This window comes from Pezoporus wallicus, unplaced genomic scaffold, assembly GCF_028554395.1.
Source record: "Pezoporus wallicus isolate ANWC-B61680 ecotype Strahan unplaced genomic scaffold, APGP_CSIRO_Pwel_v1 contig_7853, whole genome shotgun sequence".
Taxonomy (NCBI): Eukaryota; Metazoa; Chordata; class Aves; order Psittaciformes; family Psittacidae; genus Pezoporus; species Pezoporus wallicus.
The window spans coordinates 743380-769041 of NW_026641765.1; the positions used below are offsets into that span (position 1 = coordinate 743380).

A 25662-nucleotide genomic window follows, 5' to 3' on the forward strand; every position below is an offset into this window, starting at 1 on the left:
TTACCCATCACATATGGTAATTTGGGTAGCTAAGGTGCGGTGCAGGCGCTGAGAATTTGGGTAGTGGTCTCTGGGGGTTGTGGTGGTCATCTGGGGAGAAATAACCCTGCTCATTTTACTGTTTCATGGAAATCCGTTAGTTTAGGACATTGGAAACCATGTTTAGTCTTGCCAATTAATTAAATGTTCTTGTTTGGGTTCATTTACAACCCCGAGAGGCTCCTTGAGCCGTTTTCTTTTGCAGCTGTTCACCCATTTCTCAGGCCTTGTCGACAGGAGGAAGGCCCACACTGAACATGAGCCAGCCTCAGTGTGTGCTCACATCCCAGAAAGCCAACCGTATCCTGGGCTGCATCAAGAGGAGCGTGACCAGCAGGTTGAAGGAGGTGATCCTGCCCCTCTACTCTGCTCTCGTGAGACCTCACCTGGAGTATTGTGTGCAGTTCTGGTGTCCTCAACATAAAAAGGACATGGAACTGTTGGAACAAGTCCAGAGGAGGGCCACGAGGATGATCAGGGGACTGGAGCACCTCCTGTATGAAGACAGGCTGAGAAAGTTGGGGCTGTTCAGTCTGGAGAAGAGAAGGCTGCGTGGAGACCTCATAGCAGCCTTCCAGTATCTGAAGGGGGCCTATAGGGATGCTGTGGAGGGACTCTTCATTAGGGACTGTAGTGATAGGACAAGGGGCAACGGGTTCAAACTTAATCAGGGGAGATTCAGGCTGGATATAAGAAAGAAGTCCTCTACTGCGTGAGTGTGAGGCACTGGGATGAGCTGCCCAAGGAAGCTGTGAATGTTCTATCCCTGACAGTGTTCAAAGCCAGGTTTGACAGAGCCTTGGGTGACATGGTCTAGGGTGAGGCATTGGAACTAGATGATCTTAAAACTTAAGGTCATCAATTAGATGGTCTTAAGACCCTAATCATTCTATGACGTGAAAAAAGACATCTGGTCTTTTTGTTGCATGTTTTTCTTTTCATGAGAATCCTTGCAGCCTTGTCCATGGCTATGTATGTATGCACCATGAAACACTTGTTCAATTCGGCATCAGCAGCCAGATGAACCTTATTAGCTAGCTCGTGAATCTGCTCCTCCCTAGGACCGGTGCCATCTTTTACTCAGGTTCCACAGGCTTCCAAAACCAGACGTCTTTCAAATCTGCTTCTCCCGCACAGCGTTTGGCCCCTCACTCCCTCAGGCAGCCGGCGGGAGGGGTGCCTGCCGCCCTCCGGGGACAGCCGTCTAGAAAGGCGCAGGCACGGTGGGCAGAGGCCTGCTCCTCTCGTCCACCGAGCGCGGACCCCCAGACGCCGCCAGCCACCATCCGTGCTCCCCCTCCAGCAACACCAGCACAGCCATTGGGGCTCCCCGTGAGGAGGCCCCTCAGCGGGGCGGGGCCGTCCGCGGCCGCCATTGGCTGTCGCTATGCAGGGCCGGCGGCCGCCCGCCCTCCCCCGTTCCTCCGCCGCGGTGCGGGGCGCAGCCGGCGGCGCGGGAGCTCTATGGAGGCAGCGGTAGCAGCAACAGATGCGGGACAGCCCGGCCGCCCCTAGCCGCTTCCCGGCCGCGCTGCGCGGGGTCCGCCGACCCTAGCGCGCCGCGGGCGAGATGGCCGGGTCCCGGCGGGCGGCCGGCGGCGAGGCGGGCACGGCGGGCTGCGGGCAGGCCATCGTCTGGCGCAACGTGGTGCTGATGGGGCTGCTGCACCTGGGCGCCGTCTACGCGCTCAGCCTGGTGCCGCGGGCGCAGCTCCTCACCCTCCTCTGGGGTGAGTGCGGGGACGGACAGAGGCTGCGCCGCGCCACAGGTTGGGGGGGAGCGGACGAATGGAACCCCAGTGCGGCCCCGGCCGGGTCCGGGTGATGGGGGGGATGTGTGGGGGACAAGCCGCGGCTTGTTCTCTGTGTCTTCACCTCCGTGCGTTGGTGCGCTCGTTCCGCGGCGTTCGGCGTGGCGGGGCGCGGACACACCCCGCGGCCTCCGCCGCTTTTGTTCCCGTACCCCCCACGGCCGCTGCCGGGATGCCATTGCCAGCGCCGCGCCGGGCCCGCGGTTGCTGTAGAAACGGGAGGCACTCTCCTTCCGGTTATAGTGAGCGGTTTGTGGTGGTTCTGGTTGTTAGTGGGATGTCGTTTCGGGTTTTTTAACTATAGAGATAAGCAGCCGATATTAGGTTTAAGGTCTGACAGAGAACGGCGTTTGTCTTCCATTTGCTGCTGCTTCTTGTTACTTTATGAACACCCACATCTCTCTGCTCCAGTCGCGAGCAGAAAATCACCCCATCCTTCTGTCTCTTGGGGAAGGTGAGGAATGCATCTCATTAGGTCAGATTTAAAAGGCCGTGTACTTTCTTCTGTAACACACTGGTAAGGAGAAAATAAAGCTAGCTGTGCTCTTCCTGCTAGCTGAGGATTTGGTCTGGAAAAGAGAATATGAAGTACAGTGTCTTTACTTCCATCCTACAGTGAGGTCCTCCTTTCTCCCCAGAAGAATGATGCTGGGAGAAGAGCTACATAGAAGCACTGCAGTACCATGCAAGGTTTCTCAGGGTTTGTGAGGCTAATAGATGATGGATGTCAGCATCATCCTTTGCTGGGCAGAACTGCATATTGGGTCGTGTGCACGAGGGTGGCCAAGAGGATAACAGATTAAATACTGCTTCCATCTGGTGAAATTCCTTGGGTGAAAGACCCACTTTGGGGAGCTTTTGAGTGGATGGAGAATGTAATGATCTGGGACTCTTCTATGCAAAATGAGGAAAGAAGGGTCTCTGCTGCCAGGAACTCACAGACAGGGAATTCAGGTTGTTAAGGTGCCATCAAGTAGTTTTGACATAAAAATCAAAAAGCCCCAGCCAAATGCATTAGAAATCAGGTTTATTTCTTCTGTTTGAGGAATTCCTGAATCTCTTTTTCAGTGGTTCAGCTTTTGATACTCTGTCTTAAACCCTTAAGACACAGACACCATTGCTATTTGCAGCTGGAAAATGAACCCTTCTGTCAATTACCATCCTCTGACAAGTTCTTAATTGGGAAACTGTTTCTGGGTCCCTTGTGGGGACCTGGTTTTTGACTGGCTGCCTGGTTTGTACTGTTACCTGGCTCACTCACAACCAGAAAAGATTGGGGGGGGGGGTGGGGGGTGGCTGTGTTTTGCTTTAGTTTCCTTCTGTGAATGCTACGCCTCTCCCCTCCCTATTCCTGGTTGTGTTCAGGCTGATTTCATTGTTTACCTTGGCCATAGCTTGATGGCTGGGGAGACCAGGAGAGCCTGCGGGAGCTGCGTGGCCAGAACACGCAGCCTGTGGGCTGCTTTCAGCCTTTCAGGACTCATAGCGTGTGGGGAGGTGAGCTTTCTTTTCATCTGTTTTTGCCTTTCCAAGAAGACGAGATGAAATAATGTCTGATTTCACTGTGTCTTAATTACAAGACTCACTCAGGCTGGAGCCAAAGGATTGTATTACCAATTCAGCCCTCCGTCCTCCAAGGTAGTTTTTCCTAGTTGAAGTTAAACAGATGCTAAATAATAAACAGGTCTCAGCGACTTTGCAACTTAATGCCTTTCTTTCTGAAAGTGAGAGCCTCCCATTTCTCAACATCATTATTTTTAACAGCCACCCTCAAGCAGACCACAAAGTTTTTACGCGGGTTTGACTGGTGGTATTTATAGGGGCTCTGCAGCATGGAGGGAGTGCACTGCCTCCAGCCTGCAGGACACTGCGTTCCCTTCTTGCAGCTGGATGCTGTGAGGTCTGTCTCCATCCCAGGTCAAGGTGAAAGCACAGGATCTCCTGCAGAACATGTCAGACAAAAGTAGCTTGCTGTCATGCTGTAGACCTGTGTCCAAGGTCACTCTGAGGGACTCTCACAGGATAGATAAAACCAGGGTTGCTGTTTAAGTTAAACCCACCTCACTGCACTCTGGAAGGAGCCAACCAGCAATGTGTCAGAAGGAAGAAGTGTCAATCACACACGTCCCAGTTCTGAACATCTTCCCTGTGCACACTGGCTGTGAAGCTGCCAGCCAGACTTGGGAGCAGGGCACGGAGAGGTTGGGTAATGCTGGAGTGTCAGGTAAGTGCAGAGATGAGCGTATGCTGAAGGGTGTAGATGGAAGAGCTGCAGCCCTGGTTGCATCCATCCGTAGTTTTCTCTTCCTGAGCTTGCCTGTGACCTGGGAGGGGAGCTTCCCAGTGATCTTGGGCAAGCCCTTGCTTTGCTCTGTGCAGTGCTCCCCACCACTGCTCCTCCATGGGGAAGCTGCAGGAAGAAGTGTGCAAAGTGGTTTGCAGGTGCTCAGTATGACCTCAGGAATGCAGCTTCCCGTGACTCACCGTTGCCCATTTGGCTTTTTATTTTCTCCTCCCCTAAGGCATCTAAGTCTTTGAGTTCTCAGCTGTGGGGCTCGAGTAGACCTGGTGCTTCCCTTTCTCTGTGCAGGGTTTACTTTCCTTCTTCCCACCCCTGAAGGCAGTTGGTAATCCCCAGTTCACCACTGCTTGCTAAATGGAGCTGAAATGCCACTGTGCCACCTAGAAAACAGCTGTTCAAGCCAAACTGCCTGCTCAGCAGGGCTCATTTCCATTGGTAATTTATTGACATTCATCCAGCTGTATATAATAGACAATGAAAAAATGCTGCCAAGCAAAGGCTCGGCTGGCTGTTTACTCAGAATTAGCTGTGCTTCCCTGTTCCCATAGTCTCCTGCACTAATGCCTTGAAGCCTGTGTAAAAGCTTCCTGCACCTCACATGGAGCCAGAGTTGCACAAGGGATCCCAAGCAGTGTTCTGGGTGGTGCAGCCACCTCACCCAAGGGGTACTCGGAATTGTCTTTCAAGTGATGTACAGATGAACTGATTAAAACATAGGCTTTCAGGGCCTTCACAGTGCCTCTGGAATTTGGTTTCAGTCCAAGCTGAGCAAAACAAATAAAATTGCTCATGTCAAAATTTTCCACAAGCTGGGAACTGCCTTGACCCAAAAGGCAGCAGATTATATGCGCAAGGCATCAAGCAGCTCTGGGCTGTGCCATGGGACAGCCATGTAGCTATCCTGGCAAATCCCACTGTCACTGCGTATTTGTAATGTCCCCTGCTCTGCGAGCCTGACCATGCCCACTGGGAGCTCTCTCTTTACCAACCTGATGTGGTTGGGGACAGCAGCATGTGGAGAAGACCCTGTTGCCTTCCTCTTTCCTTCCTGATCCAGAGCCAGGCAGCTTATGTTAACTGGTCCTTCCTTCCTCTTGGTGTTTTGCTGTCTGTGTCTGTGCTGTTTCATAGCTGACAGCTGCTGCTCGGGGGAATCCCTGCACTCTGGGTTTCCAGGCTTGGAAAGGGGTGGGAGCTGTTGAGGAAATGTACCTTTTTCACCAGCCATCCTGCAAAGCCCAGGCATGGTGCAACCCCAGGTAGCTGGCACATGGACCTTCCCCTTCATGTCTCTCTGTCCATTTGCTTGTGCAGGACTTTGGGCTCCTGATGCTTAGCACCCACTGTAGAGAGGTATGAAGGGGAGGGGTGACCATTCCTGGCAGACTCACATCAGGACCTGAAGCAAGGTGGGAGCACCTCACTGTCAGTGGGGCCAGAAATCAGGGATGGCATGATGGGTCATCTTGCAGCTTCCCCAGGAATGAACTTGTGCACAGGGGTCCTTGTGGCCAGCTGGGGCTGTGGATGTGTCTTTGGTTTGCCGGTGGCCTCTTTTGGACTAGACATGCTGAACTTCCTTCCACAGGCCACTTGTTAGGAACCTGTGCACAGCTTTTCCCCTAAGTTTGTAATGTGCCATTAAATTATGCTTTTTGACCAGGATCCTCTTTGTTCCATCCAGCGCCGTCCTCTTGCAGTCCCAGCAAGGCTGTCTGTTTGGGTTAGGAAAGCAAAGCAAAAAACCTCTGAGATCTCTGTACAGAGAAAATTACCAGCATGTTTCACTGTGGGGCCCAATGGTTCTGCTGCTAACAGTTTCTTTTGATGGGCTCATGGTAGCTTTGTCTTAAAGACACCATTCTGGGGGAATACATGATGTGTAAGGGGCTCAGATTTTGCTGGAAAAAGGTCCTTTTTAGCCTTCACAGGGGGCTTGTGAGGAAGCAGTGGGAGTAGTTAAGTGCATTACAGGAAACATGAAAAACCTGCAAAAGATTAAGCTGTTTACCTGCTTAAAAACCTTTCCTTTTAGGTTGTTGAGCATTACTAGTACTAGCAACTTTAAACACTGGTATAGGCATGGCCATCCAGAAACCCTGCATCATTCAGACATGTCTTGCAGAGCTGCCTGATAGCCGAGCGGATGTTGGTTCACACATGGGTGCACCTTGCCAGAGTCTGGGATAGGAGAGGAGGATGGATGGCCTTGCTCTAATGGTGCTCATATGGGAGGGGAGGCTTGTTTCTGTTGTTTTAGCATCATTTAGGAGACATTTTAGTGCTCTTGACAATGCCAGATTGATCATGTTCCGCTGTGGTGGGCCCTGTGCCATGCTTACCCGCAGCTTTCCCCTGTGCTTGAGCTGAGATTGCAGACGGAGCGGCGGTGCTGACCAGCTGCACGCCTGCCAAAATGCAAGCTGCTCCCAGGCTCCGGTCTGGATCCAATCCTGCTGCCTGGATGGATCCTGGGGAGATTAAAGCAATTGTGGTTTTAGCACTTTGGATTACTGTGGTGCCTGGAGGGTGCCACGGAGATCATCACCTCTTTCTCAGCCCTTCTGGTATGTTAGGAGGCACATGTTGCTGTTGTGCACTGCAGATGCAAGTTCTATTGGTCTTGCACATTTCTTGCGTATTCTGGAGTGCCACCTACAGGCTTTTTGGTTATTAACTGGGTTTAGTCATTACCCATTTCTTTGTACAGCATTAGGAGCTCTGCACAGGTGGCTGTAAACAAAAACATCCTAGCTTCAAGGAAGTTCCACTCAGTATCTCTGTAGATGAAGGGGAGTGGAAATATGTCTCTGTTTCACAGACCTGAAATGGAGGCCTTTGATTAAAACTTCTATTACGGTTGCACTTCCTTCTGCTGCTGTGGCAGGAGCATCCCCCAGGCTCTGCAAAATGGTTATGCACAAGTCATTCTGTAGGCAAGGTTTTGGGTCTGGAAACAACTAGCAAATGCTTTTCCTCCGAGGTACCTCTGTAGAGGTGCCTGTGACCACCTTAGTGGGTGGGGGCTCAATGAACAGGAGGGCCTTACCTCACCTTATTCCCAGGAGCTGTCTGCTGGCTCATAGTGCCAGCAGGGAGCAGCGCTGGGAGGTTTCTGTGGCATACAGCAAGTCAGCCTTGTTTTCTATCAGACCCCAGCTCTCCAGTGCTTTCAGCAGTTCAGGACAGCAGCTGGTCCACTAGATGAGCTGAGAAGAGGTGGACCTTAAGAATAAGAATAGCATCCATCCATCCATATATATATATATATATATATATATATATATATATATATATATATATATATAAGGTGTATACCAGCACTGGGGAATAGCCCTGCTTATCTCCAGAGCTAGTTTGGACTACCTTTTCCTCCCCTAGCCCACTGGAAAACATGGTTTTACAGCTGTCTCTCTTAATCAAGTTCTTGGTTTGTTCCTTCCCCCCTAGCATCAAGAGCTGAACTTCCATCATCTGTGACAGGAACGGTGTCTTTTCCCAAATGGTACTTCTTTCCTTAGAAGTGACAAGTGTCCTGGGGGTGGCTGTAACATGCTGTTCCCTAGGCTTTTGCATCTGGGAACAGTCTGGGCAATGTGTCCACTGTAGAGCAGAACATGCTCTCCACCTAGCAGTGCACAAGACATGAGAGTGGTCCTGGGCCTGTTCCAGATCTCACCCTTAGATGCTGTACTGTAGAGAACACTCACACCCACCAGGTGTTTTCCTTTCCCCAGTGTTCTTGTTTTAACTATTGCTGGAAGTGATTCCTTAAGGTTTTGTCTGTGAAGTTCACGATGTTCAGCTTTAAGTAGGTATTTTTGTTCCCCGTCTTAATTTCATCCCCAGTGCGTTGGTGGCGCTCTGTCTTGTTTCCCTCTGTTTCCCATGCTGTATGTCACGTGGTCACTGTGAACATGATAAAGAAATGGGGAAAAAAATCTCTGTGGGCACAGAGCTTGCACGGATGTATGTGATGGCCCTTTGGTCCTGTTGTTCTCAGAAGGTGGGTTCAAGGCAATCCTAACCGCTTCTTGCAGTTGGGCAGCGTGAATGGGTGAGTAGCGAAGCTGTTGGTGTTTAGACAGTGGGATGCTCACTGACACAATGCACTGCTGGGCCCTTGGCTGCTCTGAGTCATGCTCCAGAAAAACTAGAAGAACCTCAAATGTATTCTCCCTTTGACCTGTGTGATGCGGACAGAGATGAGAGCTGGATCCAGTAAAGGTAATAATCCCTGCCTCTATACCTGCTGAACTGGACAGCAGACTGCTCCCTGGCATTGAGGGGGGTTGGGAGAAGCACCCCCCCTGAAGCAGCCCCATGAAGGAAAGAGCAGGGGAGGTTTGTTGGTATCCCCAGCCTGTGTCATATACAGAAGCCCAGCCAAGGGCTGCAGAAGTGTGAGATGCCTCTTCTAGCCCTAGCCCACTAGCTCCCCAGGCAGCCTCTGGTGAGGCAACAGAGATTTGTGGCTCTAGCTTGTTGTCTTTGGCTACAAAAGACAAAGGAAGTGGAGGTGGGGAAGGCAGTACACAGGCTCTGAGGAGTTTCCATGCTTGAGTCTCTTCAAGTAGAGAGAATGCATTGGTCAGAATTGTGTTGGCATCAGAGAAAGTCTCAAGGGTCTGGGAGCAGATAAGATGCTTCTTCTCCAGGAGATGCCATCAGGCAGAACAGTGGGAGCCATTCAGACCTACTTGTCTGGGATTGCTGCAACTGTTGTCGAGGAGGCAAAAGCTTTGCTCTCTCCCTTGGGAGAGCTGGGTTGGAAAATGTCGGCTTGCCAACCAGAATGTATGCATCCTCCGTGCTGCTGCTCCGCCTTCCCTCCCTGCAATTACAGTTGCACTTGTAATTAACACTGATGTTATAATTGAAGCCAAGCAATTTCTTGCAATCAGATTTTATTTTTACCATCTAGGCTAACAATAAAATATGCTGCCCCACCAGAGAGCTGCAACATTAACAATTACTGTGCTAAGTTAAGCAAGGCTGATATGAAAAAGAGGGGAGGGTTGTTTGTCAGATGCTGTCATCAGGAATCCTGCACGCCATCGCTCTTGTGCAGGGACCTCAGCACCAGGAGGATGGGGATTTCTGGAGGGAGTCTGAAATTAGAATCTTTCTCAACCCATTTTTGGCCACTGGCTTCTCAGATGATGTTCTGAGTGGCTTAGAATAAAATAACCTGGCCTTGGCAAATGGAGGAACTCTTCTTAATTGGACTCTGTTCTTTGTCTGGTTCTTTGGCTCTGTTCTTTGAGTTTGTGTTTTTGAGTGCTTCATGTCTTCCTCAACTAGGCCTCACTGTAGTGCCTTCTGTGCCTGTGAGATCCTGCTGTTACTGGAAGGGGTTGCAGTTTGGCTGCTCCTACCCTGCCTTTTGCATCTGGAGTGGTGCACAGGATGATTCCTATCATTCCCACATAGCTGGATCTGTGAAGGGACTTCTGCCCAGACCTTAGGTGGCATTTCAGAAGAAAGGGAGAAGGCATCTGGAAGGGGTTTGTGCTGCTCTAACCAGCAGTTGCTGCAGTCCAGGGGTGGGGTGTACAGACAAGCTCCCTGTGTCCTTCTGGACATGCAAGAGGTTGGAGAGAAGCTGGAGGCCAGAGTGAGACAAGGTGTTTGTGAGGCTTACTGCATGTTCTTTATAAATGGAGTGGGAGGAGTTGATGCAGAAGGATGCAGCTCATGTAGCGAAGTGCTTGGGCTGAGCAGCAAAAGCAGGTCCTGATGGGAAAGAACTGGAAATGGATTATCTGAGCTCTGGCAGCACATGAGGTGGAGGGAGAGAAGTCCTGAGCTCCTGCTTGGTGCCTGTTGCTCCCTTTGGGTGATCCTTCAGGCAAGGCCATTACCATGGCACTAGAGAAGGGTATGGGTTCTGGGTGACAGCACATACATTGGAAATGGCAGCATGTCTGAAAATGTCAGAAACTCAGTATTTTATGGGGGATTGAGGGTATAAGAAAGGGGTTTGCCTTTTAATAATTCTTTTGGCCAGTAGTTAACCGTGAGGTTATAACTTATTTCCAGAATACATTTGGCTGTTGGTGTGGAAAATAGGACCTTTATGGTCAACTGAAGCAATGAGTTGTAATGGTGGTCGTAGATGACAATTTTCACTCTTAGCTGCTCCTTCCCTCCCTTGGTGTACTCGGTTGGACTCGGCTGCGGTGAGGCAGAAATACAAGTGCAGTCAGACGTCCTTGAAGGAGCCATAGCAAGGCTCTTCTTGTTTTCCGCTGCATTTGGCTCCTGCCTTTGATGCAGAGGGGTAGACTTGTGTGCTTGAGTTGGCTGAAAACTGCCTGGCCATCAGCAGGCAGATGAAAGCTGGCCTCCTTATGCAGTGTATACACAGATGGTGGTGGGAAAGTAGGTGACATGAAAAACATCTTGCTGAGTAGCTGAAGGTAGAGACTCGGTGTGTGGGCCTTCTCCCTGTGCTAGAGCTCTCTGCAGGACCAGAGCTGGGCTGGAGGGGCACAGGGACCAGTCATTCATCTAGCACCTTCCTCTAACCTGGTGGCCCTGGGTAACTGACCTGCCTGCTACATGTTCTGCTGGATGCAAGAGGCTTGTGCCTTCTGATTTTTATGGGGTGTAGCACTTGCAGCTCAGCTCTGAGGCTCAAATGGGAGAGGCCATTTTTTTGCAACATCCTTTTGTATGAGCTCTGGTTGGTTTTGGAAAGTGGAGGAAAAGGTTTAGGAGCTGTCAGCATACAAGTGAAGCAGGCACAAAGCATCTGGACAAGATGTAGTGATACAGATGAGCAGCTACATCATCCAGAGTCTGAAGTCTTGAGAAGTCAAAACCAGGAGAGCTCTGCTTCAGCAGCCAATGGCTGGCCTGGGAGGTTGGAGCAGGGTCTGTTCTGTGCAATGAATCCTGTTAACAGGGAGCTGGGGCAAAAGTGCTGCTGCCTCCCCAGGGAATTGCCCCTGGAGGCCTGGCAGTTTGGAAGGGGATCGCTCCCTGATAAGCCCTGCTCCTTTCCTATGCCCCATGACTAGAGATCGTAAAAGGTGGAAGCTTTCAGCTTCCTCAAATCACAAGTATGTAGTACGCCTCATCTTTTTTTCTAATAGCCCAGAATCTGCTGCTCCCTGACTCTGCTTTGAGTGGTCTTGCCAGCATGCACAGTGTGAGCAGTAGGATGGAGCCATTCCCCTGCCATCACCTAGCTTTGGCCAGTGATGGGCAGGAGTGCTAAATATCTGATCCCTCTTCCTTGAGGCAGAGCTGTGTGCTGAACGCATGGCTCTTGAGCGCCATGCTAACGGCACTATTTCTTTGCTTTGTCCTTGAAAAAAGACAAAATTGGCATTAATTCTTCCTTGGCATTTATAGAGCATTTTAAAACCACCAGAGCCCTAGCCAGATTGAGGACAGCCGTGAGGTCACTGGGAGAGAAGTGAAATCTGCCTGTGGTTTAGTGATGACGCAGGACTCAAATAAGCTGAGAGAGGCTACACATAAGTATCATCAAAAATTTCAGAGAAACCAGAGCATCTTCCGGCCTCCTCTTTTGATCTAAAAATATATATAAAATGTTCAGCATCTTAAGGCAATCTTCAGTTGCTGGGGAGTTCAGAGAATCTGTATTTTCTTCCTAGGGGAATTTTAGGATTAGATGGAATACTTGCTGTCAACCGTGATTTCCATTGCTTTATTGGCTTTATTTATGTCACATTGGCTGCAGTTGTCAATGTGAACGTTTCTGCTATTCCAACCGGAATAAAGTCTTTTGTATACTCAGCCAAAAGGGCTGGCTCTGGAGAATGTTCCTGAAAATGCGTAACAGGCATATGTATCCAAGCAGAGATGGCCTGGATTTCATGAGCTGGTGATGGCAGGGCCAAGAGGATGCAACAGATGGCTTCTCCTGGAGCTCCTCCACTGGGATACAGAGGGGCAGGAGAAGGGCCTCATCTGAACTCCTGTGTGGCTCTAAAGCTCTGCTTTCCCTCCGTCTTTGATGTGCTTCCTTTTATCTCCTTCTCTCTTGGATCAGTTTAGAGTAGTTCAGAGAATAAGCACATCTAATTATAGATGAACCTGCTTCTGGCCTGAGATTTCACACATTTGGTCTGCGCAGGAATGCAAAGCTCCCCATGAGAGCTGGCATGCACTGCACGGTGGAGGACTCGGAGAATTGGTGCTGCTGCATGTTGGTGCTTTTTATCTCTCTGTTGCTAGTTTGAATCCAGCCCAAGGTGCTTTTGATGCCAGCCTTTGATAGTTAGCAGGGCTCAGCGAGCAGTGGGTTGGCCAATTTACTCAGTCTGCTATCAGAGAAGTGTTTCCTTCCCAGAGCCAGAGCACTAATTCAGCATTTCTTCTTGGCAGCAATTTAGGGACTGAGGTGGAAAATTTCTCGCTCCCTAGCAAATGTAGTTCCAGGTCAGGAAATGAGGCTTTTTTGGTAGGATGATGCATATTAAGTGCCGTGTTACTGCTCCTCTCATCTCTCTGCTACGGAAGAAGAGATCTCCAAGGTTGTCCTGGAGGGTGACAGATCTGTACTGAAGACTTGATATCTACTATAGACCTAATAATAATGCATGTTGGACCTGGCCCTCTCACTAGTGCAGTGCATGACATCAGCTGACATTTGTAAACTAGATGTTTGGATAGACCAAGTGTTGGTTTAATTGGCGTAGGAAAGCTTTCATTTCTGAGGGCAGATACGGCATTTTAAGAAAATATATCCCAAAATTTGTATTACCTGGTTAATGATAGCAGAAAAAAGCATTGTGTTACCAGGCACCGTGAAATTGTCTGCATTTCTGGTCTGATCCCTTGTGTTGAATCGGCAGAGAATTTTCTACTGCTGTTTATATGTGTAGTGAAGCAACGGGTCTCTGAAGTGTTCAGGAGAGCCCAAGTGCGGTGCAGCTACTGAAATGGATGGCACAACACTAGTGGAAGTGCTTTCAATGGTTTGGTTGGGTTAGCTGATGTGGTTCATTAGCCCTAAACCTGCCACTGAATAACAGCAAAAACCTGCAAGTGAGGAGAAGGCAGATGCAGGGTACGCAGCTGTAATTTGATTTTTAGAAAAGAAAAAATGCTCACCGTAAGATACAGAAGTGCTGCGTGTTTATGGCGATCAGTCAGCTTTGTGATGTTCACTTTGTACTTGAGCAGCTTGCTGTTTGTATTGCTTGTGCTGTTCTTGTAGCCTGATGGAAGACCTCAAGTTTTATGTATTCAGTTATTAACATTCCCTAGCAAGCCATTTTGATCTGGTTGAATAAGCAGAGGTAGAATGCTGGTGTGGAAATGGATGTCCATCCCTATTATTTGTAATCCTCAAATAGTTATCTATACAAATAAGTCATCCCTTTATATACAGGGATGGAAAAAAAGATGAAAATTTATTGCCAGGCTTTGTCACATGAAGGTTTTCCTGAGACTTTGCTGGCTACTGCAGCTGTGGAGAGAGTATTTGCACCAAATGGTGTCATGGCACAAGGTGTCTTCATCATGCAACAGCCTTTTTAAGGTCAGTTATTTTTAGCTGCCCTATTGTTGAAGAGGTAACAGATGTCTACAGGTGAAGCACAGCCTTTGTATTTATTTTCTTCCCCAAGCAAAAGATGTGCTTTCTCGGTCATGTCACTAGAATTCACATTGTCTTAAGAAATACTCCCTCCTGTATCCACTGGATCTTGCCACCCGATCCGTGAACTGCTAGAGGCACTGTGTGTAAAAGCCTATAAACCTTTGCTGAGTATAATTTCAAGTACTCCCATCTGGGGCTGGGAACCCATCAGATCTTGTAGGCTAAACAGAATGTCATTACCCGGCAGTGAGACCTCCAGCAGAACAGGGTGCTCCATGGTTCTGAAGCTGTAGTCAAAGGATGGCAGTAGGAGAGCTAATGGTATTCCATGATAGCAGCTGAAAGCCGTAAACACCACTCAAAGAACAGTTCCCTGAGCAGATACAAAATAATGCTGTAGGTTGGTTATGAGTGGTGCTTTACATCAGGGGGCTGGGCAGGAGGCGGCTGCAACATAATGCTTAGGAGAAAGGCAACCTCATCCAGAAACCAGATGGTCTTCAGCAGGAGGTTCAAACAGCATGTGTTTTGCGTGGCTGAAGCATGCAGATTTCTCCTATCCTGTTTGTCTCCACAATGAGCACGCTGGATGTTTATCTGGTTCATGTTTCATTGTTGGTGCTCCTGCCTTTCTTTGCTGGCTTGTGATCTTTCCATCTGCCGTAGCCCCCGCTGAGTGGGATACCATGGAGTGACAGAGTAAGTGCTCAGCAATCTGAAGAGGGATCTGATGGTCCCAGCTGGGAGTCCCCTACCTGCTCACTCGAGGCCATGGGAACAGCAGCTGCCAAAATCTGTTAGGGCTGTATCTGTCAGTGAGAGTGGCCCATCCTAGCAGAGAGCAGTGTTTGTACAGCTTTTTCCCAGCTGTCTGCATTGGGTGCTGTACCAGCACAGGAGTAAATGGGGCTCATATCCTCTGAACAAGACATAAAATGAAGGGCCTGACCCTTGAAGGCTGTCTTGATCCAAGATCTGTCAGCCTCCTGGTAAGAGTGAGTGTGATAACAACTCTGGGGCAGCCTCGGTAATTACTTTCCACATACTCTGTGCAAAATGCCACATCTTGAAGTCTACCAGTGTGCAGGTACTGTTCCTGCAACAATATCTGGCCTGTGTGGTCTTTTTTCCCCTTTTTTATTTATTTCTTTTTTCTTTTGTGTCCTCTGGATAGCAGGTCCTTTTACCCCCCTTGGCAAAGCGTACTGGGCTAGGTGAGCCACTTTTCTGACCTTGTAAGGTATGTAATCTGTCTTGTTTGGAGTGGCCAGCTCTTTCCCTGACATGTTGGTCCTGGTGAAACCAGGTGAAACAGAGGTAGTCTGGGAGTTCCTGGCACTTGTAGAACATCCCCATGCTGACTGACCTAAGATTTGTAATCACTTGACTTAAAACTGAGTCAGCGATTTGCTATCTCAGGTTCAGAAAAGCGTTTGTGGCATTTTGCAACCTGTGAAAAAGCTCAAATGTTCACAAAACTTGCCTAACCACAAGGTGTCTCTGGAAAATGAGGCTGTTGTGGGGGTCTGTATTTGGTACAACTCACCTAAACCAAGCTGCGAGGAGGATGGCTCTCCAGACTTGTGTTAGGTTCAGAGTAGTCACCTTGCTCTGGTTGAATGTAGTGTCCAGGTCTATTATTTGTGCAAGGGACTGTGAGGTTTTTAGCTACGTGTGAGGGAGAAGTCAGCAGTGGGACTGGCAAGGACCGATTCCCTTCCCTGTTGCTGCCCTGTGTTCCCTCCTCACAGCCCCTGTGCAGGCAGGGATTGCAGACACTGATTGGTGCCAGGCTGTGTGTGTCACTGCTCCATGAAAACAGTCATTCTGTATTTTAAAGATGTTTTATATGTTGACAGTAGCACCACTGTGAATGTGCCATTGATCTGGTTTCACCACTACTGGATTTATGTCTGGTGTTTTGTCCCTCAGAGAAAAGTGCAATTTGCTCATTGGAACGAGGTTATGTTTGACATCAGTAACATGCAGATAGTTCTTACCCAGTACAGTGTCTCCTTGTAATCTGAGCCTAAGAAGGATGTCCAGTCATCTCATCTCTTTCAGGAGCCAGCATTGTGTGTTCAGATGGCTGAGTGAACCCAGTGCTTGCTGGGCTTCTTGGTTTAGTCGATTTGTGTGGGTTTTTTTTATGCACAGGTAAAAGTCAAAAGTAACCTGGAATCTACTGGATTCACAACCAGTAAATACGTACCATGTTTCTAATTAGTCAAGGTTTCAGAAATGAAAGAGGTTCCAATTTTTATATTCATCCTACAACCAAGTTGGATTTTTTGGCAGGAGAGATCTGCTCCAATTTAAATAACCACTTAGAGCAGAGGATGATTTCCTGAGGCCTCTGAAGTAGCCACAGACTGTGGCAATATCTTCTCCTTCATAAGAGGTCAGTCCTCAGGATACTCAGGTTTTCAGGAGAGTTTGGCAGTGGGCATAATAAAGGTTTTCTGGAAGCCCAGCCGTGGGGATAAAGAGCTGTTCTGAAAAAGATAGCTCAAATGTTTTATGCTGTTGATCTCCCATCCCATCCATTTTTAAACAATTTGCCTGGTATGGTTTTCGTTGCTTCTCTCTGGCAGTGAGATGATACCTGTGTGCCTGCTGTTCAAAATCATACTGATGTCTTGTTGCCTTATCATGTTGCACACTAGGAATATTTTATGAGCTGTTGCTGATCCTCCTTGCAAGCATCAGTTTCCCCAGGCATCTCGTCCTTGTTGCAGATCCCTGTCTGCAGTTCTCACCCCCTGAACTACATTACTTTGCTTATTCTATCCAGGCAGATCTTTATTTTGATCCTTACTTTCCCTGATTCTGCATGGATCCTCTTGTGTTTCTTAGCTCTCTCACTGCTACTCGAAATTTAGCATCATCTGCAGTTGTAATTAATATGCTGTTTGCCTTTGTTTCAGGTCATTAATAAGGATGTTGAATAAAAATCTTCTGCCTATTGAGTCTGGCATGTTCCCATAAATAGCATCTGTGCACAGGCACAGTGTACTTGGAAGCCTAGCAACCCGCAAGCTCCCCATTGGCACAGTAGTTTAACCTCATGTATCTTGTCTCTCTTGCATCCTCTCCTGGTCCCTGTGCACTGGTTTTCTCTTTTGTCCTTTTGCACAGGCTTCCTTGTTTTCTCATTCTTCTCTTTTGCTTTGTTCCTTCCCTTGAATGCTTCTCCCACTGCTGCAGTTTAGAATCGGTTTGCTTGTGCTGTGCTCTACAGAGTGAGCTCATGGCTGGAAATGCTAATCAGACCTTATGCTTCTGCAGGGCTCCAGGGAGGTGAGCATGCTACCTGCCTCGGGGAGTGATGTGTGGGGTCCTACTCACCCTGGAAGTGTTGAACACCAGCTTACTGGTGTTCAAGCTCTGTATTACAGAGCTTACAGGGAGGGTGTTTGAGACAATGGAAGAAGTAGAATTCCCATGTTTGAGAGTAATTCTGCCTTGAACTCTTGAGAAAGAGTGGGGACAAACGAGGAACGCACTTAAAACCTCTGCGGGATTAGATCATCCTTCTTTGAAACAGATCCTGATGTAGCATCCAGTCAAAGGTAGCTCTGGGCTTGGTGTCTTGACTTATGGAGCACATAGCTCTTGGTATAAGCTCTGCTGTTTCAGGTACTTGTACCCAGGTCTCTCCCAGACCTGCAGCAAGCCCTAAACCTCCCTGCAGAGTTTTGGGGTCATCGTTAGAATGGCTGTTAGAGTTGTTGTCTGGGGACATTGTTTGTGTGTGCTGAGCGTAGAGCTGTGGCTGGTGCTGCAGCCCAGCTGCCTGTGCTTGAGGATCCAGTTGATGGAGTGATGAGATCAGAGCTACCTCCTAGATCTCTCTGCAGAGCTGTGGGCACCCTCCCAGGTGTGATGGGCATAGCTGGGGATGACTGTGGGCATGCCTGTGACCATTACTGTAAAAGAAGGTCCACAGGCCATGTTTCTAGGGAATTGTTTTGAAGCCAGCATGTTCAGATAAATGGGAGGAAAGTGGGCTTGACCAAAGCTAAGGTCCTGTAACCCTTGCTTTGAGCAGACAGAGATCCAAAGCAAGCCTTAGCCAGCTGAAATCCTCTAAAACGATGTAAACTTGGGCTCCACTACCTCTCCAGGCCAAGCTAGCTATTGCTTTGGGGAACAGCAGGCATGCACACCATCCTGTGGAGCAGGGAAGGTAATTCAGCTCTTGTTCCAAGTAAAATTTCAAAATAAACAATTTTACAGTAGCAGAAGCAGGAGTAAAGGCCCAAAAGGGCCCTGCGGACCTGTGAAGCTCCTTGCTGTGCAATGCCACAGTATCCAGAAGGTGCAGATGTGTGAGGATAACACCTGCCTAATAATACTGGTATCTGCATTAACAGAGTAGATCTGAACTCACATACTGAACATGGTAACAGGGAGCTGATGCTAAGGAGGAGCTGATTTTGAGCCTGCATGTGGTAGGAGAACCCTAGTGCAGGTGTAAGGTGGACCACAGCGGCATGGTGTCAGTGCTGGGATGTGTTCTCAGCCCAGTGGCACGCTTCAGCTCCGTGCGAGGCTGACGGCTTCTGCACAGCAGATGCTCTACACTGCCTTCAGGCCACGAGTGAGACAGAACAGAATAAACCATCAGACAATGGCTTGAAAGGATCTCCGCTTCCCCCTCTGGCTTTAGTGTGAAACTGAGCTGCACAGCTCTACCTTGTACTCCTGTTTTTTCAAAAAGCCAGCCTTAAATCCACTGTCTTTCACACATCTGTTAACTGGCTGCTGTATTTTCTCTCTCATCCCAGGTCTCTCCAGACAGCTATTTTTGCTGTGTTACCTTTTGCTTTTTCATTTTTTACCTCTTGAAGTCTCATTCCACTATTTTTTCTTTTAATATTCACCCCCTACCCCTTCTTTTACTTTGGTATTAGTGTGAGACCACCTTTTGTCAGGTGGCTTCAGACCTCCTCTTTAGGCTGATGTACTGTTGCCAGAACTCTCTTAGATGCTGGCCCTGCCTGCCTGGCAGCTCTGTGTGCTCTGTCCCCAGGCTTGTGGCTAGTGAGTCCTCACCCAGCCCTTTTCTAGCTCCATCTTCCTTTTTCCTCAGGCAGCTCTTGTTTCATAAGCAGTTCTCTCTGTGCAGTCAGTGCTTGGCTTCCCACTGAGGACAGCCTTGTGGAAATGCCTCTTTCCCTCATAGCAGGGCATCTTGGGGAGGTAGGGATGCTGCCAGCTTGCTGTTCTTCCTTCACATCCATCGTCAGTGGCTGCTGACAACCTCCTCTGCCATGCTTCAACACAGCCCTCTCCCAAGCTGAGCTCTTGCCAGCCCTGCAGTACCAGTTGAGGGGAGGAAAAGTAGCATATTATTCCTCCTCAACAAGATGGTCATCTCTGCTCTGAATTCTCTGGTACCTGTGGTGGCCTGTGTTCGTGTGTGAAGCCAATAGATACATATTGCACAGCTCAGTCTTCAGTCTATAGGTTGAGTTTGAAATACTGCCAAATCCTTGTGAGTGTGATTTTTGTTTTCGTAAGTCAGCCCAGTTGCAGAGTTAGCTCACTAAAACATGCAGAAGACTAATCTGGCTGTTTTAGCATCTTTCTCTTTGTACGTTAAGTACCTCACTAAATTAAGAAGAACTGTATCATTAACTGTTTGAATTCCAGGTTGTTTATTGGTACTTTTGGTGTTCATTTCCCCCCCTTTTCTGCAATAACTGTGGTTTTTACTCTTTATTACTTAGGAGACCTGTTTAGTTACAGGTCTAAGAGGGGAAGTTGCTATTAACTGAGCTGCTTTGCTTCACAGTGTAATCCTTTTGTGTTTCATGGTGATGCTCACCTCCCACATGTATTCCTTATCCCCCCCAAAATAAGCCAGGTAGGTGAGTAGCGGCTCTCCTCTCATGCAGTTACAGTAGCTGTGCATGATTAATGTAAAATCACATGGTTGATTGATAGTCTGATTTTTGGCTTAAGTTCACAATTTATTCTGCAAAGGAAAGCTTGAGACCTATCTTTACACAGCAAATACTTGTCATCTTTGATGTTTGTGCACTGGGAATTACTGGCTGGGTAATATTTGCAGTCACCCTAATTCCTGTAGGAACCACAGAAATCTGGTATCAGTGTACAGTGCATTTGTCTGGTCACCAAACTGTTGATTAATTTTGTTTATTTCTGTGAATGTTTCATCCTTCAGGATTTATATTAGAAAAATTCCTGCTCTTATGATTCCTCCTCTGCAAAGCCAGAAAGTAGGCATTTTGCATGAGTATAAGCCCCAGCCGTTTTAGCTTGATCACTGCTGTAGTGGCTGGGGCTAGCCCTGGCAGACTACAGAGAGCAGGAGGATGGAGCTTGTGGCTGTGGCCCAGGGAAGCCCTGGGAAAGCCCTATTTAATCAGGGCAGCATGTTTCTGGGAGGCTCTGAGGCCATTTCACTCTAGTGCTTGTTCTCTGTTGTCTTTCTGCCTCTGCTTGCCTCAGGCAAGAGCAGGCTGGTTCCGACCCTGGCTGTTGGGAGAGCCTGGTGTGCCAGCTGCCCGCATGAAACAGGTGTCCCTCTCCTTTTGCTGGGCACTCCACCAGTCAGTCCCTGTCCTGAAGCACAGCTGAGCTTGCCTGCTTGTGGTGGATGGGCTCCTGCAGAAATGTTTCAAGTAAATCCTTCTCCCATTTGGAGCCCAGGGAAGTGATGCTGGGAGGTGCTGACCAAAGGTATGGACACAGGGTGGGTGGCATGCAGACCTTGGGGCACCCATTAGACTCCCAAAATACTCTTGTCCATTCCACTGCAGTGGTGGCGAGTGCACTGAATGAAAGGGTCTCTGTTGATTCAGCTCTTACAGAGCTCAACTTATCAAGTGGCATAAATCCCTTTTATTCAGTGCAGCTATGCAGTCTGTATGTTACCTTATTCAGCCACTTTTCTTGGACTGGACAGAGAAGGAAAGTGAAATCAACCTTAATGTTGTGGTGTCTCATTCTATCCACTAATCTTTAACTCTGCTTTTAAACAATTGATCATGATCAAGATGGATGGATGCTTTGAGAAGCACTTGCTCAACTAAACGATCTATTGCTCTGAAATGGGAGAAAAGCCTCTCTCTGTGCTTTAAAGAAGCAGAGAAACTGCTGAAGACGAGAGATTTCAGCCCCTGTGACTACCATGAGGTTAAGCAGTTATAAAGCCCACAGACAATATGTTCTAGTAATGATTCAGGACTATAACCTTAATACTTTTATGTTAGCTGGATAATGTCAGGTTTCCGTGTGTCACAGATCTGTTCCCACAATTACAGTCATTTGAGCTATTTGGAATGCCTTATTTAGCGATGTTTCTGCACAGCTCAGCATCAGGTACAAAAAATGACAGGATAGTTTCTCCCTATTTCATAGAAGTCTGAGTGCTTGCAGTGAGAAGTCATGTGCAAGAACTGCAAGACCCTAGTGGAGGCTGGAGTGTGTTGTGCTTTGGCATTTTTACTGCTTAAGAGTAATCTGGAAATGCAACAAGCTCTGTAAATAACATGCGGAGAGAATGCATGGTTTTCAGTTTGTTTCTGCACCTCCCTTCAGGAAGCAGGCAGAAGTCCCAATTGGGTGACAGGCTTCAGCGCACTGGACGTATGTGTAGAGGGGAGCCTTTTCTGGGAGTAGCTCTAGCACTGCAGCCTGCTGAAAAGGGGAATTGCATCTTTGGTGATGGTGTCCAAAGTGGGTTTTAGAAATTCATCATCTTTACTGACACCGTTCTGACTCCATTTGTCTGTTGCATTTTATAAGAAAGGTTTTGGTTTGCTGTATGACAAATGTTGGGCAGGGTACATGATGTGACACAGTTTGGGTAAATCTGTTTTTGATGCATCCACCAGAGGAGCGGGTAAGGTCCATTTACTCCTTCAGTCTGCAGGGATGACAATTAACATGAAATATGGTTACTGTTATTTTACCAAACAGTTTTCTATTCTATTTTCCCTTAGATGCTGTAATTTCAAGCACTGTGAGTTGGGAGTTGATGGAGGAACACAGTAGACACTCACCTACATATACTGGTTTTGGATTAGTTTGGTTTTATGAGTTTTTTTAACAGATGTTTTCCATTACGTTCTGGGAAAAGCTGATTGTGAAATCCTTTCTAGCTACTGCATGTTTAACAGGGTTCCCTTGTGGACAGACTTGTGCAAACACAAGCAGAAGTCCCCTTTTGGTGGTGGGGTTTTCCCTTTTCATTCCAGTAACTCTATTAGTGTATTTGAAGTAGGCTGTTTTAACTAAAACATGCCTGTGTGTGTAGGGTGGCAGGGAGTCCTGGCTAAACAGCATGTCACTTCAGACCATGCAAATTCATTTGAGATTGTCTTGTAATATTCTTATTGTTTGAATCTGCTATTGTTTTAATTTTACACCTGGAAAATGAGCCTGTTCTCCTTAGGCACAGTATGAGAAATAAACGCCTATGGAATAGAGACTTAAAAGTCTATATATCATGACAGCTGGGTGTCTTGAATGTGAGTAGTTTTAAGTGGTCCAGTTTAATTAGGACTTACATAACACTTTCTTCCTAGCTGTTCCCATTTTCCCATCAGCATCTCACCAAAAGTTGGAGCAGCTCTAATGCACTGTTCTTCCAGCTGTTTGCCATAGTTTCCTCTTTGGTTGCAAGTCAAAACAACTCAGGCTGTGGATCGTCCATCACACAGGAATTCAAAGTCACTAGAGATAAAACCAGCCAGCATGTCAAAGGAGAGGCAATCAATGCACAGATGCAAGGCTAGAGCAGGTGGTCCACTGTCTCATTCTGCTGCCACAGCCGTTTATTCCCCCTGCCTTGGAAATGCAAGGTTAACCAGCCGAAGCATGTGTAAGCAATGCGCCTGCTAAAGGAGAACCAGAGAAGTACCAATTAGAATCACAGACTAGTCAGGGTTGGAAAGGACCTTAAGAACATCAAGTTCCAACCACCCTGCCATGGGCAGGGACACCTCAGGCTAGACCAGGTTGCTCAAGGCTCTGTCCAGCCTGGCCTTGAACACTGCCAGGGGTGGAGCGTTTACCACTGCTCTGGGCAACCCATCCCAGTGCCTCACCACCCTCACAGGAAAGAACTTCTTCCTTATATCCAATCTAAACTTCCCCTGTTTAATTTTTTAACCCGTTACCCCTCGTCCTATCACTACAGTCCCTAATGAAGAGTTCCCTCCCCAGCATCCCTATAGGCCCCCTCCAGATACTGGAAGGCTGCTATGAGGTCTCCACGCAGCCTTCTCTTCTCCAGGCTGAACAGCCCCAACTTCCTCAGCCTGTCTTCATACAGGAGGTGCTCCAGTCCCCTGATCATCCTCGTGGCCCTCCTCTGGACTTGTTCCAAAAGTTCCATGTCCTTTTGATGTTGAGGACACCAGAACTGCCCACAATACTCCAGGTGAGGTCTCACGAGAGCAAAGTAGAGGGGCAGGATCACCTCCTTTGATACCACTTTTGATGCAGCCCAGCACACGGTTGGTTTCTGGGCTGCGAGCACACACTGCTGGCACACGGTCAGTTTCTCATCGACCAGTTCTGCAGTGGTTGTCAGTGGAGGTATTATTTGTAGCATGGGGGGTACACCATGGGCCATGTCTTTGGGCTGTGTGTCTAGCCTGGAGGCAATGTGGTAGGGAACAGACGTGCTGCCATGCTGTGTTGGCCATTTGAAAAATGCTCAAAGCAAGTTTATTTGGGCAGTATTTTAACTGAGGGAAGGAAAATCAGTTCCTGAGACTAAGGGAGGTGGTGAATGCTCTGCTTCCTGGTGCTTTTTTATTACCAAATCATGAGCTCCTGATAAGTTTTTTATTGTGGGAAGTCGTGACGCAGCTCATATCTTTAGAGGTGGGACATGGTGCTGTTAAATTAGCTGACACATTGGACTCAAGCAAAGACCTGTCTGGAAGAGGCTGACAGTGCCCTCTTAGGAAAGTTGTTGCTACTCTTCTGACATGAACAATGAACTCTCACACCACTGTACTTGGCAAGGGCAGACGGTATAAACACGTCACAGCATGGTGCTTCAGCGTTGCCAAACCCCCCTGAACAAGGCACTGGCTAAATGGGGAGGGGTGGGAAGTGAAACTAAGTGTCCCTGGGGCTGGGTGAGCAAAGGTGGGCTGAGAACATCACCTCCTGTCTACCCAGCCTTAGCTTCTGAGTGACCATGCAGGTACTGGCAGGCAGGGGCAAGGATCACCTTTACATCAAAAAAAGAAAAAATAATGTCTGTTTTCCCCTGGCACATCCTGTGTTTTCTTTTTGTGTCTTTCAGCATACTTCTGTTTCCTGATGACAGCCCTGGGCGTGACAGCTGGTGCGCATCGCCTGTGGAGCCACCGATCCTACAAAGCTAAGTTGCCTTTGCGGATCTTCCTGGCTGCTGCAAACTCCATGGCTTTCCAGGTGGGGTTGTGGTTGCCCATGCAGATTCTTGGCCTCCAGGCAACTTTCTCTCCCGTGCAGTAGAGACAGCCATGTATGCATTGGACAGTCCAGGAGCCATAATTACTTAAGGACCAAGTTGAACATATCCACTCAGGGGCTCAGCGCCTCAGCAGTCAATCTGTGGCACAGGTCAGGCCCACACATCACAGGTCCACATGGAAACTTTTATAAGGGCCAACTTCATACAAAAATATGTCTGTGTAATCAAGTCTGTTTGTCCATCCAGACAGTTGATTTTGATGTGCCCAGAAAGGAGAGCAGGCATCCTCCCACGGTCTTAATTATCTCTGTTTTATGCAGTGTTTTTCACCAGTAAAATTCAAATATGTTTGCAAAGAAGTGTGTTACTAGCTCTGGACTTGCTGATAGGCAGTCTTAGACTTCAAAAATGTTTGTGTAACACCCAGCTGGTGGTAGGAGCTAGCCCAGAACCAGGATCTTCTTGGTGTGAATTTAGTTACTCCTTTGGCTGAGATTAGAGATATGAACCTGTACTAACTTTAAACTTATCAAGCTTGACTGCTATAGCCCCTTGTGGCACCAAGTAGCCCATGTATGTTGTGCCTTGAGTTTCCAGATTCTTTTCCCTTCCGTCTGTTTGGTTGACTTGTTCACATACCTTGACAGAAGATTAAAAGAGTCCTTTGATCCACTTCTGTACTGTTCATTTATCATCCCTTTTTTCTTTTAAGATGGAAAGAATTGATCTAGTTATTTGCTTTAGACATTGCAAGGATCACAGCGCCTTTGCTTAAATATGGGAAAGTGTACATTTTGACAGTACCTTTCTGACCCATATTCTGAGCCATATTTCAGCTGCTTTGTGCTGCTCGGTTCCTTGCACAGCTTTACAAGTCCTTTGCTCAGCATGTCAGACACTTGTTTTGAGAAGCCCCTGGTTCTGTCCTCCTGTTTTACAGCTATCTGATCTTTCATAAGTAATTTAAATGAATGTGTGGAGCAATCAATGATTGCAGTGAGTCTGCACATTGGGATTTCTTTGCGTTCTGCTCCCCTGTTGCTATGGATTTTGCTCTCGGCTGCATTGGCTTCATCACTGCTTTTGGCTGAGGACTTGGTGTGATTCTGAGGCACAGAAGTACTTCGAAGTAGCTTCAAACTAACTTTGTGCCCTTCATAGTGGAGAGAAAATAAAAGGCTAGATTACCCACTCAGTGTTTTAAGTAGTCTGAAGCCTGCTCCTAATCACCATGACATCCATTGTCTGTTAAAGGCTGTTTTCATCACCACAAGCAGATAGTGAATGAGTTTTCAGGTCCATCCTACTCTGGGAGGAAGAGGCAGCATTGGAATACTTGTAGCATCCCTGGATGCTGAAAATTGAGGAAATATTCAGACTTCTTGAATTGCAGGTGAAACTCTACTCAGGAGTTTTAACTGGATGCTGCATGGACTGTGACATGCTGTGCTTCCTCTGAAATACCTCCAGATGAACTGTG

General features: G+C 47.9%; 1 protein-coding gene across 1 annotated transcript in view; it reads left to right on the top strand.

The window, feature by feature from the left end:
- The first annotated feature begins 1535 nt into the window (after nucleotides 1–1535).
- SCD5 (stearoyl-CoA desaturase 5) overlaps nucleotides 1536–25662 on the top strand; it is a 33168-nt gene continuing 9041 nt past the window's right edge. Inside the window, exons 1-2 of the mRNA XM_057425310.1 lie at nucleotides 1536–1769; nucleotides 24030–24160. Coding sequence (XP_057281293.1) covers nucleotides 1610–1769; nucleotides 24030–24160 — 291 coding nt within the window. The 5' untranslated portion in view covers nucleotides 1536–1609. The remainder of the gene's footprint in view (nucleotides 1770–24029; nucleotides 24161–25662) is intronic.